At 31.7% G+C, this 16,498-nt stretch overlaps 1 protein-coding gene across 1 annotated transcript in view; it reads right to left on the reverse strand.

Moving 5' to 3' along the window:
• Positions 1 to 16,498, reverse strand: part of LOC114335981 (ras-related and estrogen-regulated growth inhibitor-like) — a 368,406-nt gene that overhangs the window by 297,345 nt on the left and 54,563 nt on the right. Inside the window, exon 2 of the mRNA XM_050653731.1 lies at positions 4,332 to 4,408. Coding sequence (XP_050509688.1) covers positions 4,332 to 4,352 — 21 coding nt within the window. The 5' untranslated portion in view covers positions 4,353 to 4,408. The remainder of the gene's footprint in view (positions 1 to 4,331; positions 4,409 to 16,498) is intronic.

The following is a 16,498-nucleotide window of genomic DNA, read 5'->3' on the forward strand; positions in this document are numbered from 1 at the left end:
CAGTTGAACTATTTTTGGTTCCAGAATTTGTGATTTAATTTATTACCTACCTTTTGTTACACCATGTGTATATTCAATTGACTGTTTGGTCGCAACTAAAACATCTCGTCGAAAGGATAAAAACAATAATAAACAAAATAAATTGGGTTAGCTGTAACTTGGTGTTTATACCCCATTCCACGAATATACGACCCTCTTGGATTATCGCGACAACGAATATTTTACTGTGCAAAATATGAAGAACGAAAGTAAATTGAAAATTATATTGTTGTTTATTGGAGTAATTATTAGAGCAAAATACTTTCGTATTTCTTATGTTGCACACTAAAATATTCGTTGTCGCGATAATCCAAAACAGACGTATATTCGTGGAATACATCATATATGATCTGTAAGTTTCATCGATTCAAAGTGCTTATTTTTGAAAAAATTTGGTTTTAAAATAATTTAAAAATTTTAATTTTGAAAAAAATGCTTTTTTTCAAAATAACTTAAAAATTTTTAGAGATACCAAAAATCTTAAACAATAAAAAAGTCTGCTTTACTTTTCTGAATATTTTGTATTTTTTTGTTTTTCTGTAAGACAAAAATTGGTTAAGATTCGGTGTTTCTAAATTTGCATACACTCGTGATAAGTGACTCGTTCAAGCCCTTTGAACTGCAGCTCTTTCAAAAATAAGGACTTTGAACCGATGAAACTTACAGATCATATGATCAATACATGCGCGAGTAAAAAACTTGTGAAATGGTACCAATTATTAAGTTTATTTAAAATGCTAATTAGGGGGTGATTTTAACGATTTCTTACCTAAAAAAAGGGACCAAGGACCAAGGAGGCTAATTTTTTTTAAACAAAAATGAGCATTTTCTAAACACTTTAAAAAAGTTAAAATGAGTTTTCCCCAAAAAAGTGCTTCGTTTTTTGGTTATGGCACGTTAAAATATTCGATTTGGAATTTGACGAATATGAACCTATTTTTCATTTGCTATAACTCTTGCTTCTACTAGGTACAGTGACCTAATATATACACCATGTTTTTCACTGTTTTACGTGCTATATTTTTAATAAGAATTTTTTTTCGACCAAATACTTACTTTTTGAGTTATTTGCGAGAAACCGTCTGAAAACGTGGTTATTTTGTAGAAAAATTAACATATTCACTCGCAAATAACTCGAAAAGTATTAACTTGGTGAAAAAACTTTATAGAACAAAAGTTGCTTAGAATTAGTCGTTTGATCTATTTCCGGACTTATTTTTAACATATATTTTCACCCCCATAAGGGGATGAAACTCACCCCTAGGGCAAAAGCACACATCGGCACAATATCACTTTTTTTCTTTGACTTGTTAGCTATGTCTATGCCAAATTTCATGTCAATCCATGCGGTTCTTTAAAATTTAGAGGTTTTGCAATATTTTACCTTTAAAGAACGTACTAAGAAACCTTAAAGCTTCTTTGTCTAACCATTTCATTTTAAAAACTGACACTCTGTCATGATCTCTGCCTTTTTATGTCTTTGTTTGTCATTTTCTACCGTTTCCTTTATATGTCAGTAAATAAAGCCGTATAAACAAGACTGCAGCACGTATATTGGTCATCGTTTGACTTAGCGATATAAAATTGTCATGTTAGGGAATAGTAGGGCAGCAAACACGACCTCATATATCTCGGATATTGTTTTTTTTGTGCGCTATTCACGTGATGTAGATCACGATTTTAGAAGCAGAAAACGGAATGTAGGAACTCGGTAGGTAGGTAGGTGCATACGAGCACATTGTTTGCGTTGAATATTAAAGAATGGCTACATAAATTCTTTTATAATTGGGTTATCTCGGACGTAGATTAAGGAATCAGGTTCACGTAAGTTAGGAGGCTTATCTTTTGCACGAGAATTAATTTTTACTGATTTATGGAGCAGATTAAGCAAATGGAGCAAACCAGTTATAGATTTCTTCAAATATAAGGTATATAAAGGCAGGAAATATAAATAAGATCGTTTTGGACTAGAGAAATTAGCAAAATAAAATCTTATTTCGTGACACTCGTTGATACAGGTATTTAACAACTGTTTTTAATAAATTTGGTGATAAAAACATCTAATAAACAAAATATACGAAAGAATAAACTTTTTTTTTTATAAGCAATGAAAGATCGCTATTTGATTTTGTGAAACCGGTGAAAACCGGTAAATAATGTCACTAAACAATTTTTAATTATTTAATTTACTTACTGAAAAAACAAACTGGTTTTGCTGAAAAAATTTTGATATACAGGGTGTCCAGAAACTCTACCGACAAACGAAGACAGGAGATTCCTCAGATAAATTTAAGACATTTTAACCCAATTCTTCTAGTCCGAAAATGCTTCCTGAGGGAGCTAGAGCTCTTTGAAGATGGCGTCTTGTAATTAGTTTTTCCTTAAATAACTCCAGAATGCTTTTATTTATAAAAATGAAAATTGGTACGCATATTTATCTTCGAGAGATAAATCGACTACATTTACTGTGAATTTCTAGTACCGTTCATAGGCGTCCGTTTTGGGTAGGGCAACGGTTATTGTATCGCATAACTTTTAAGTCTTTAACTTTTGAGCATCTTTAATACTGGATTATTAAATTATGAAGCATGTTAGTACTAAAAGGTACTCTTGCTTTAAGTCAGTAAAACACACGGTTTTCTAGAAAAATCGATTTGAAAATTTTTCGTTTTTTGAATTTCCAAAAAAAATTTCAAAAAAAAACCATTTAGAAAAACGAAAACTGGTACGTTTATTTATATTCCAGAGACGAATCGATTTCATTAATTGCGAATTTCTAGTACCGGTCATATGCGTCGGTTTTGGGTAGGTCAAGGGTTAATTTATCGCCTAACTTTTTTGTACTTAATTTTTAAGAATTTTTGACTTTAGATTATTAAATTGTGAGGTATTCTAGTACTAAAAGTTACTCCTGCTATAAGTTGGTAAAATACACCGTTTTTTTTTTGAAAAATTTTTCATTTTTTTTTTCAAATTTAAAAAACGAAATATGTTCCAATCGATTTTTCTAGAAAACGGTGTGTCCTACCGACTTAAATCAAGGGTACCTTTTAGTACTAGAATATCGCATAATAAAATAATCCAGTATCAAAAATGCTTATAAGTTCAAAACAAAAAAGTTATGCGATAAAATATAACCGTTGCCCTACCCAAAACGGACGCCTATGACCTGTACTAGAAATTCCCAATAAATGAAATCGATTTATCTCAGGAAGATAAATATGTGTACCAATTTTTGTTTTTCTAAATAGAAGCGTTCTGGAGGTATTTAAGAAAAACTAATTACAAGACGCCATCTTCAAAGAGCTCTAGCTCCCTTAGGAAGCATTTTCGGACTAGATGAATTGGGTTAAAATGTCTTGAAATTATATGAGGAATCTCATGTCTTCGTTTGTCGGTAGAGTTTCTGGACACCCTGTATATTTCACTTAATTCTACCCTATCATATCTATAAATCACCCATCCTATCTCTCTATCATAAGAGAAGGATTTTTTTAAACTAACTGGAACAGGAGCCTACAATAGGAGGAGTACAAGAGCGTTAAAAAATTGGGCGATCCACAACTTCAAAAAATAAATTAGAAGACTAATTTTTGAATGTTTAGAGATAAGGTTGCTAGTAGATGAACTACTGACCACTGCTCAAAAAAAATAAGCTACATTTGTCCGAAATCAAGAAACCTACATTCCAAACAGATATGTTCAAACTACAGAAAAAACGTCTGCTCAGAATATGCAAAAAATACATATGTACATACTATGTATATGTTAAAATCATTAGGTATTAATTTCTTTTCTTATATTATTTTTGTTTATTGTTTAACGTTTTTGGAAAAATAAAATATATTATTTTGTACAAATAAAAAATTTTTACTATATGAAAGCAAAATACAACAATAATATATTGAAATATCATAATAAGTACTAAACCTTGGTACCTGTGGGCACCAAGTAATTAAAGGTTAAAAATCATGCGGCTATTAATTGGTCTCGTGGTCTATTTTATTCATCACATTTTCAGGCCCACTGTAAGACACTAAGAATTTATAAACAAATATCGGAAGAAAATTTAGATTGACCAATAAGGCACAATTTGTACTGCCTCGTTTAATAATGAAATTATAAAATGTGATGCAAATCATAATAATATATGGATGAAATTTAGTTTAGTAAAAAAGTCGCTAAAACTCATATAACATTTATCGTAGGTATATAAAATGTTCTGATTGTTAGATTCCTGGAGACCAAATAAGTATTAATATAATGAAAATATTTATGTAAATCATACTCACAGCGCACATTGATGTATCCATAATCTCTACTTCTGTTAACAAGGTGTCAAAAGTGACATTGTGTTTGTAGAGAAAGTCTGGAACAAAAATGAACAATAAATATAAAATTATTTTGAAATCGTAAAATATAATATATATTTATTATAAATTATAAAATTATTTTTAAACTTAATATTGAAGCGAATCTTTTATACTGGCGGGGTATTATTTTTCTCTATAGTAAAATGCTGAATGGTCACGACACGAAATAGATGGAAGAGACAATTTACTCGACAAGGGGTGTTTGTTATACAACCTGTAAATATTTCATTTAATTATAAAACAAAGCTATATATATTTCTACTAACCTTGTATTTATATCATATTAGTGCGGAATATCTCGTAACTTTTATTACAATACTGGATTATAATGAAATAATGGTTGATATTCACCAAAATAATCAATTTTGCAAATTGAATCGTTTATCTTAGAAACCACCTATATACGTGCGTATTTTGCAACTTTCGGAAATCGAAAAAAAAATTGTTTTGCAGCTTAAGTATAGGTCTATAACTTAAGTATAGGCCTAGTCTATCGTTCAAATATTTTTTTACCAAATCAAAAATATGGTAGGTGGGATAATCTATATTTATTTAAATTGTTTTGTCGTTAAAGTTTTTGAGTTTAAAGTTTAAAGAGTAGACCTAAATCTAAAAATATTAAGCAAGGGTAAGTTTTGCATCTAGTTGAAGACCAGTGCCACCTTGCCGTTCTTAGAAAATTTAATATAATTTCAAAATTAAAGTCACTGAATCGACTGCCCAAAAAATTGATGCGAATTGAATTTCTTGGAGAATTCAATACATATACTGGCTGTTGTTTCAAGGTCACAATTATTACTTTTTAGTATTTTTTGTTAATCCGGACTTGGATTTTTCTTGTGATTAGTAGTTGGGTTGTTTGGTATCTAGATGAGATATATCTGTACCAAATATAAAAAAATATTCAAGGTGGTTCTAAAGTTATGAATCCAGAAACATGGGCAAAATCAATCAAACACCCTGTAAATCGGTTATAAAATCGGTGGGGCAATAAATGTAGTATCTATAACCGCCTCAGTGACCTCTATTCACCATTCAAGTATTTCCGTTTTCCAGTGAAACACCCTGTACAATGTAATAATAAACAACAAAACAAAATGTAATTTAGTGAAGGCTGCGCCAACGGTCACGAGAGAAATCTACCGCAGAAAGAGCCAAAAAGACCTAAGACTTCTGAAATAAACGGATTATTTTCAAGGCTACCAAATAGCATTGCTGATATGGAACATAGGTTATTTCTGCACTAAAAGATTATTTTTACCTTTAAGTTGTACAGTACATACCCCAAAAACACATTTTTTAAAACTTTGTACCTTGGGTGGTTTCTGAAATAAACGCTTCAATTAATATTTTGCTGTCTTTATTATGACATTTGCATTAAATTATGAAAACGTTTGTGTGAGATTGCCAATTTTTGTCATAAGTTACAATCATTTTAAATGATGTAATGTAAAACTTTAATTTAAAACTTTTTGAGAGCAAAAAATATTCATTAAAAGCCCTTCTATTGAAATCGAAGTTGGTATGTGTTTTTGACTTTTGATATTCTTTATGGAAATGAAGATTTTGCTGATAAAATTTTTGAAATTGTTACCCTGTATTGGAAGAAGTTGCTAAAAATAATATTTTTGTGTTTATTGTCATTCACTAAACACAACATTAAAAAAAAAATAAACGCGAGTTTTTAGATTATCATTTGATATAACGAAATGTGTAATTTTGATACAAAGAAATACTTGAAAACCTAAGAGTGCACAAAGTGCCACAAAGCAAGTACATATAACTTTCTTAGCCACTACCAGCAGGATTTTTGAACATACTTTTCCCGTTTGAAATTGTAAAGAGCAGCAAACTTAAAAACAATTGCCTCTTATTAGTATAATACCGCTAATCGTGTATTCAACAACATTTAGGAGAATCCACTAATAATAGTAATAAGAAAACTCGTCGATATTTAACATGAACTCTGCGAAATGAGAGGCATTTAACCTACAACGTGAAATAGTTATTTGAATGTCGATCTAGCGGCTCAATGTCTTCTTATGACTTTATCAACCTGTCGACTGTTTCTTTGTTAAAACAACGAAAATAAGAAGAAAAAGACTATTCGTTAAATTACACATATTATAGTCACGGATGGGATGGTGTAAATTCCTCCGAGTTTAGACTGGATCTAACAGAAATATTTCTATTATTACATTATTAATAGCATTAAGAGCAAACAGTAACGATCAACAGGTAGCAACAAACGCGTTCCAAGATTGCGGCTCTAATTTTGAATATTTCAATTTCAGAAATATGTTATTATGTGGAAATTACTCTATAACTAAATAAAATATTGAAAAAAGGAGCCTGTACCGCCATTAAGAAAGACAAAAAATACACTTCCTTCAAATAAAGTTTTTTATCCCTTGCCTAGATTTTGTGTCACATTGGAACTACTAAAAATCGATTTTTTTATAACAAGAAATCGAACGTCACTGACTTGGCAACATTTCGCGCCTATGTGTATAAAAATTATTGTTTTTGATAGTATAAACGCAGAGATATGTTAAGGATAGACTTGGCTAGGGATATGCCACTCAATGCATCGGAGTGTAACGTCGACGTAGGATTGAGTGGTCTAGCCATCTTTGTCAGTCACATGCGCGGGATCGTTTGGTTAAAAGAGATAGATAGACCACCGATCGACTGTTTCCATGCTGTTTCTGCGTTAGGCTTTTGTGGTGAATATGCCGAGTCTACGCTTAATAAGTCAATGTATAAACGTCACTATCAGTGTCGAATTACCGACGCACTGTTGCCTCACTTTTGAAAGTTCGCAGAACTTTCGCAATCTTGGACCGCGTTTGTTGCTACCTGTTGATCGCTACTGTGTGTTCTTAAGAAAATAAAACAGAAATAGATTATTTTTTTTATGACGTCCTCTTATGATTATCTCTCTCTTTTATTACGTTCTTCATGTTTGTCCTATTGTTATGTTGTAGATACTACTTTTATCTCAACAAATGTGATGAAGATAGCAACGGGAAACTACTCACATTGCTCTTCCCTAGTATAATCGTTCTGACCTTTAAAATACAAGATAAGGTCTTTACTCCTCAGCAGACTTTTGGTAGTTATAGAGTGTTAAGAACTTTTGCCCAAGTGACGTCATATAACGTTGAGGTAACGTCAGTTTTTGGTTGAACATAACACGTGTTTGAACATTACGTCATATAGACGTCTTTTGTAGGTGATTTTAAATACGTAAGATTATTGACGTTTAAATAACGTTTAAAAAACGTTTTAATTTCAGACAGCCTAAGTCTGACATCACAAAATTGGAAAGAGCTTGCTTGTTTGTATTGACTCCAAACAATTTCGTTTAGGTCTAACGCTAAATGTTCATAAGAAATTTCTCATTTATTGTTTACGCGGTTTGTGTCTTGTCTGATAAAATAAGACTTTTCATTTAGATATTTAGTTGAAGAAACGTGTTAATTAAGAGATTTTTATGCGTTTTTGCTCAGTGAGTTAGTTTAATGCAGTATGTTTATGTTTATTTGCTAAGATATTAAGTATGCTGGATAATTTGTTAATACATTATTTATTAGTTTCATATATATGTTGATTCAATTTTGACACATTAGGTAGGTATTCATAACTAGTGAAAATTCTATAATGTGGGGGCTGTTACAATCATGCAGAATCAATGTTGCTTCTAGCGCACAAACGATCTTAAACAAGTGGTAGTATAATATATGGTAGTATATCTTCGATACATAGGAAGTAGGTCTGTAGGTTTCATGTTACCTATTTTTTATACTATTTGGAAACATCTAAAAGAGGTCACTTTTTAAAAGTATTAAAGACGTGATTTTACCGACGTATAAAGGTCGTCATCTTTTTGTCGTTTCACGGTAGAATTTCACGGTAATATTGAAAAGTATTTAAATATGCTAAAAAATATGAAATACTTATAATAATGGTTTATTTCAATATCAAAGTAGGCAATGAGAAATGTAAAGATATTTTATTGAAGAAAATGGTCTTGGACAGCGCAATGAAAGAAAATAAAAGTTGGTCAAATTTGTCCAAGAAAATAAATGGTAATAAAGAACACGTTATACAAGCCAGTGGCGGAGCTAGACATTTGACTCGGGAGGGGAAATTTGACTGATTGGCTGGGACTTCCAATGAAACACCAAACAAAAGACACAAAAAGAATAAACCCAAACTACATAAAAGGCATAATAAGTAAAAACTTATATGCATTAAGTTCCCTTAATTTTCTTAACTAGCGTATTTATTGGATTGAATTTGTCTGCATGTAGTTTAAGTTTTATGTCAGGTAATTTATTTTTATGTTTCATTTTTTTTTTTTTAATTTTGGACCTTTTTAAAGAGGGGGGATTTTCCCTTCCCGTATATCTGCCACTGATCTTCCCACACTAACAAACAGGGAAAAAATTTAAAAGAAATATTGCCAGGTATATACAATTGATAACAAAAAAAGGTCAGGATGCAAACAACCAATGGAAGAACTTAAAAGACAGTCTATTACAAATAAATTAAGATGAACTCAATAACTAGTACCAAAAAAGGAAAAAAGACTGGGTGACGGATGAAATACTTAAGTTAGTGGAGAACAGAAGGTTAATCAAAACTGTAGACAAAACAAGATACGACAAGATACACAAAGAAATACAAAGGAAACTAACGGAAGCACAGGAAGATTCGTTGAGAAGCATACATAAGAACATTAGAGAAATCACCGGAATCTACAGATCTTCTCCTTCAAGTGCCATCTCCGCGACAGAGGTCGGCAATCATCACAGCTATTCGGACTTTGGAAACGGCTGCTCTGAAAAGTCCATTTGATGTGCATCTATACCATTCCCTCAGGTTGCGCAGCCACGATATTCTGGGTCTCCCTATGCTTTTTTTTTCTTGAATCTTTCCATGCATAATGAGTTAGAGCAAGTTGTATCTCATTCCACGTGTAATATGACCGAGATATTCCAATTTTCTGGTTTTGATTGTATTTAAGACTTCCATTTCTTTATTCATCTTTCTCAGAACCTCTTTGTTTATGATGTGATATTTTCAGAATTCTTCTATATTCTCACAACTCGAATGGTTCCAGTTTCTTCATTGATGCCGCATTCAAGGTCCAAGCTTCCATTCCGTAAAACAAAGTCGAGAAAACGTAGCACCTAGCCAACCTTACTTTTAGCTCTAACTTTAGATCTCTTGTACAGAGCACATTTTTCATTTTGTTAAAATTCGCTGTAGCCTTTTCTATTCTAATTTTAATCTCCTGGAAGTAATCATCTGTGGAGTTGATAATTGTTATAAGATATGCATATTGGTCCACTCGTTCGACATTGGTTCAGTTTATGAGGAGATTCTCGTTGGTTCTTTGCGTTTTAGATATTCTCAAAAATGTTGTTTTCTTGATGTTCATTGTTAGACCGTATTCTTGGTTACACATCGCTATTCTGTTCACCAGTCTCTGAAGATCTTCAATATTTGGACTAAGATGACAGGGTCATCCGTATATCTAATGTTGTTAATAGGCCTATTCGCGCTGCATGCCCTGAACGTATCCTGAACTTACCCTGAGGGAGATCGCCTGCGCATTAGGTTTTCGGAGGGAAATATTCGAACTTATTGAACGTCCAATTTTGTAATGCGCAGGCGTTCTCCCTTTGGGCACGTCCGGGGTATACAGTGCGAATAGGCCTAATGGGAACTCCGTTCACCTTTATTCCAGCTGTTTTACCATCAAGGGCTTTTTTGAGGATCTCTTCGAAGTAGGCATTAAAAAGAACTGCCGACAATACGCATCATTGTCTCACCCCACGTCTAATTTCAATTATCTCTGACAGCTATTCATTAACACTAGTCTAGGCGCCAAATAGAGGTCACTGTGTCATTTTCAATTCTGATGGACAAACTCAACGGTTTCTTATGGATTTTTGGCTGCTGATTACGAATTTCGAGGGGGCATTTTGATCCGAGTGGTCAAAAAATTGTTATAAACAATTTAATTGTTTATAAATTGTTTATAATGCTCTGGCTCATAAACTAAAAGAAATAGAAAAAATGTTTCAAATAAAATTTGTTCCTTAATATAAAACGAAGAAATAACCGTTTACTAAACTTAAATCCGACAATCAGAACTCAAGATATTGTAAAATTAGTGCACAATGCAAATTTCAAATTGCAAAATAAGTATCTTTCGAAGCTTTATCGATCGTAACTCGGCTTCTACGCATGAAAATGAGCCCTATAAGGTGTTCTTTTAAAGCTTAATCAAGAGGCTTCCAAACAAAGTTTATTAAATTATTTGATCTTCATTTGTTTTAAAGTTATACCCGTTTGAAGTTATAATTTTCTCAAAAGAATTGTACATTAATTTGTTTATAAAGGTTTCAAGCAAACTTGAGCTATAAACATTTATACTTTAATTAACAATGATGATAAAACAACTCAAAAGGAACAATTTGAGCTTACGAAAATGTGCGTAAGTTTATTTTTGGCTAAACAACTCAAAAGGAACAATTTGAGCTTACGAAAATGTGCGTAAGTTTATTTTTGGCTAAGATGTCGATATTTTAATGGCACGCTATGAGGCGCAAGATTGGCTCACAGTCAAGTATACCTCGTCCAATTTACTTACCGTTGCACGTCATCCGCGCCATAGCCTGTGACACGATACCAACACGAAATATCTAGGCGGTAGGTGTGTTCCCCTTTAGAATCATTTTGATTCTAAAAAAGAACACACGCACCGCCTAAATATTTCGTGTTGGTATCGTGTCACAGGCTATGGCGCGGATGACGTGCAACGGTAAGTAAATTGGACGAGGTATAAGTATGTATTCTTCGACGCTTTATCGATCGTAACTCAGCTTCTACGCAAGCAAATGAGCCAATATGTGATATCCATATAAAAATGGATTGAGTTCTTTTGCAGCATCATCATTGCATATAAAACGAGCATTTATGATGTGGCGGCATACACACAATTGACGGGCCTTGATGATGCTGCAAAAGAACTAGATCCACTTTATATGGATATCATACAGATAATTAGACTCTGAAGCCTCAAAAAGTTTTAGTTTTACTGCCTACAAGAACAGACTTGTACCACCATGTAACTGTTAAAATTTCGCTAAGAACTTAAGCAGATGTAAAAAATCTGATGATATTCCCTGTATATCTCTTTGCAGATTTGCAGATGCATGAAAAAAATGTTTGTAAAAATAGTACTAATAAATAATATCAACTTACTTTTTAGTTATACTTCTGAAATATTAGTTTTTAATGTTTTTTTTCTCATTTAGTGCAAAAAATAGAAGACAAAGTAAATAGAATGAAAGGTGATACGAGGTACAGTATGACGATTTAATTATAAGAATTATATGATAAAATTTTATTAGGATCTTCAAAAATGAAAAATGAAGATAACGTATGTATACCTAGAAATTATAATTTGCATCGAGAAGTTAGCGCGTGAACCTTTACGCGGTGAGCCGATCTTGCGCCTCATAGCGCGCGCCATTAAAATATCGACATCTTGGCCAAAAATAAACTTATGAACATTTTCACAACCACAAATTGTTCCTTTTGAGTTTTTCTATCATTATTGTTCATTAAAGTATAAATGTTTATAGCTCAAATTTGCTTGAAACCCTTATAAACAAATGAATGTACAATATTTTTAAGAAAATTGTAAATTCAAACGGGTATAACTTTAAAACAAATGAAGATCAAGTAATTTAATAAACTTTGTTTGGAAGCCTGTTAATTAAGCTTTAAAGCGACACCTTCGAAGACTCATTTGCATGCGCAGAAGCCGAGTTACGATCGATAAAGCTTCGAAAAATACTTATTTTGCAATTTGCAATTTGCATTGTGCACTAATTTTACAATATCTTGAGTTCTAATTATTAGATTTAAGTTTAGTAAACGGTTTTTTCTTGGTTTTTTATTAAGGAACAAATTTTATTTGAAACATTTTTTTTCATCTCTTTTAGTTTATGAGCCAGAGACTTATAAACAATTTATAAACAATTAAATTGTTTATAACAATTTTTTGACCACTCGGATCGAAATCCCCCCTCGAAATTCGTAATCAGCAGCCAAAAATCCATAAGAAACCGTTGAGTTTGTCCATCAGAATTGAATATGACACGGTGACCCCTCTGGCGCCTAGACTACACGTTCTTTTGCTCGCTGTTTATAGTATAAATTAGATATGATCCTGAAGTTATTGTAGTCTATATTCCCTAATTTCAGGACATTCATTAATTGTTCATGACGCACGTTATCGAAGGCTTTATTATAGTCAATCTACCGATGCAGGGATAGAAATAAATTAATTGACGACAACGTGCAGCAGTCAACGAAACAAAAATACAAACATGAAAAGAATATATAGAAGACCTCTTTCAAAATGAAAAACTGGACCCAACAATATGAGAAGAACCAGAAGGAGGACCAAATATGTATAATTAATGAAGAGGTACCTACTACTATATCCTCTTCAGAATATGAAAAACGGAAAGACTCCTTGTCCGGACGAGATGCCTGCGAACTACTAAAGTTTTTAAACAAAGACAATATACATACAGGCAGGGACGCTGCTAGGGTGCTATGCGCCCTTGTGCAAAATCTGATGAAGCGCCCTCTCAAAAAACAAACACTTTACTTTAGCAGGACAGAAAAAAATGCGTTTTATTATCCAAAATTTTATTAACACAAAACTAAAGAAGGGCAATTAGTTATAAATAATTAATACTTAGTCTAAACTGTTTACAATATTTTGTTATTATAACTATGTGTATGATAGTATATATATGATATATGATAATATATATGATAATAAATAAAATGACAAGAGGTCCTTAACTCACATTATTTTAACTTTTCTAGCTTTTAGAGCTGCAAATTTTTCTACAATGTCACTAATTTCAATGCTTGATAATAAATCATGCTCTATAGAAACAGTTGCTAAATTCGATAATCGTTCTTGAGACATTCTAGACCTTAAGTAATTCTTTATCAATTTTAATTTTGAAAAGCTGCGTTCTGCGGAAGCTACAGATATTGGTAATGTTAGAAAAACTCTTAAGGCTATGGTAACGTTTGGAAAAGTATCTGTCAATGCGTTAGTATTAATGAATTGCAGTATATCTATTGGTGAAATATACTTATTTTCTAAAAAACCTTTCAATGTTTTCAACTCCTCAAACAGTAACGTACCATCAATATCAGCATCAGTGGGGTTTTTACTGTCGGTGAGTTTTAATTGTAAATTCTTACAGTAATTTAATAATAAATTATCTTCAACAGTTTCCAAGTTATTAATATTAAAAACGTTATCAAATACTTTATGATGCCCTTCAAGGACCTTAAAACGGTCATTAAGTGACCCGAGGGTAGCATCCTAGTACAGAAAAAAAGAAGTCCGCCTTAAACTTTATTTTAGGATCAACCGTGGCAGTTTCATCTGCTCCTTCATAGGAGCATGTGTAATTTTAGGAAAATACAAATCTATATCAAATTGATCAGCTAATTCTTTAGCGGAGCTAATTATATTTTCAAATGTTTCATCGCCTAAATCAATCAATCGCCTTTCAAGACCTAAAATTGGCCTGCAATTGGCCAAAAAAGGTCTTTGGGCCTGCATAATGGTGATTCTACGAAACTTTTATTGCAGTTTACAGTTTGTCGCGTGGAGACATAATATAAATTATCCCTTCACGATTATGTCTTACTTAATATTGAAATAAACTAGTTATGATAGGGAATCTTGAGGATGGTTTTATGAGGGTGTACCGTGACGAAATATTGCATTGTATTGTATTGTAAAATATTTTTTACCTGCAATATAATCTTCCTCTAGATTCCCTACTATACAAGGTATTATTTGACATTCTTTGAACTGAAAAACTGAAAATGCGCCCCTTTCGTATTATGCGCCCTTGTCCAATGCACAATTTGCACAACGGCTTGCGGCGTCCCTGCATACAGGGTGATTGATTAGTGGGGTAAAGCTCAATAGATCCGCTATAGTAAAAGATAGCAATAAAATTTTATAACAAAAATTGTAGCTAACTTTGAGCTTCACATTTTAAAATTAATTAGAATGTTACAGGGTGTTCGATAACATCGTGACAGACCAAACTTTTGTTTTTTTAAATGGAACACCTTATATTTTATTTTATATTCGAAATCTTCTTAACTTCCACATTACAAAAATATAAAGGTCTGTTATGTTATACAGGGTATTTACAAAGTTATAACCAATTTTTTATGAAAATCGTAACATGTTCAGCTCCCTGTATAAATAAAAATAAGCACAACCGCAATGGTTCATTAATTTATTGTCAAATTTTTTAAAAATGATTGACATTGCTAATTTTCTTTATATCGAATACACGGTGAGTCCAAACGCAAGTACATTATTTTCTCAGATATTTTAAAAGGAACACCCTGTATTTTTTATCACTATTGAAAAGTACCATTTTCGTACTTTAATTTGTATACAACAATCCCTATGTCTAACTTTATTAGTTTTCGTGATACAGTGGAACCTCGATTATCCGTCTCTCTATTAATCGTCACCTCTATTAATCGTCACCTCTGTTAACCGTCAGGGTCCATACATAAGTTATATTGACTACATAAGTAAAAATTTAGTCATCAATTCATTTTGTTTGAGCATTGCGATAAGCCAAACGAAATTCGTTGAAATGTACACGTGCAGTTATGCCACCACTGAATTTTTTATGTAAATAATTTTTGTTCTTATTCAGAGCTGTGGATTAAATTTCAATTTAAATAGGTAATGATAAATGATACCCTGCTTTTAGACTTTTAGAGTTCTATTTTTAGAATCGCAAGCCGAAAATTAAAACGCACGGCACAATAATTATTAGATTTGATGATTTTACGTCGATTAAGAAATTCAGCCGTTGCAAAATGTGAAGTAACAATAAAACCAACAAAGATTTCGGAATATTTTAAATCAAATTGATTCGACTGTTCTAACACAAATCCATCCTATATTGTCAAATAAAACATACAAATACAATTTGAGAGTTACATGTACTATGAATTTTTATTTTTTTTTAATGTTCTGTTAACCGTCTTTTCGATTATCCGTCATACCCTTGGTCCGGTGCCCTGACGGATAATCGAGGTTCCACTGTATTTTCATTTTTCAATGGACCAGTAGCGTGGCCACCCAGATCACCAAAATTTAATAAACTGGACTGATTTTTTGGGGTTACGTTAAGAACTAAAGTTATACAATGCATCCAACAATAAGGAATGAGATGAAAAATCGAATACAAAAGTGTATTTCGAAGTGTTAATTTACAAATTAATGCTTCGTGGTGTAAGTAGCTCATTCACTCAACTCATTTTGAACACTTTATGTAATTAAATATATATAAAATATTTTACTAAAAGTAGCTTTTAATTTTTTCAAAAATATTGTATTTTGTGTTCATGTTTTTTTTGTAAAATTTTTTACTGATAAATTATTTTTTATCCTTTATTTGTTACATTGTTACATTTACATACAAAAGTAGTTTTTAATTGTTTTCACAAAATGTTGTATTTTGTGTTTGGGTTTATTTTTGCAAAATGTATAACTAATAATTTATTTTTCTTTCTTTATTTGTTACATTTACATACAAAAGGAGTTTTTAATGGCTTCAAAAATGTTGTATGTTGTTGTTGTGTTTTTTATGCAAAATTTATTATTAATAAATTCTTTTTCTTTCTTTATTTGCTACATTGTTACATTGATTACCGGATTGATAATCAGTAATCTTAAATTATCAGTTTTAAAAAATTCAGTCATGGCTTACTCAAAATTTGGAAAGATTTTGACCCCTAATTAATAATTTGCTCTAAAAAATGAAAATATCTCGAAAACTATTAAATTTAGACATAGGAAATATTATACAAAAATTAAAGCATGGTAACGGTACTTTTCGATAGTGACATAAAATACAGGGTGTTCCATTTAAAATTACCGAGAAAATAGTGTACTCGCGTTTTGACTCACCCTGTATTGCATA

Source organism: Diabrotica virgifera, chromosome 6 (genome assembly GCF_917563875.1).
Source record: "Diabrotica virgifera virgifera chromosome 6, PGI_DIABVI_V3a".
Taxonomy (NCBI): Eukaryota; Metazoa; Arthropoda; class Insecta; order Coleoptera; family Chrysomelidae; genus Diabrotica; species Diabrotica virgifera.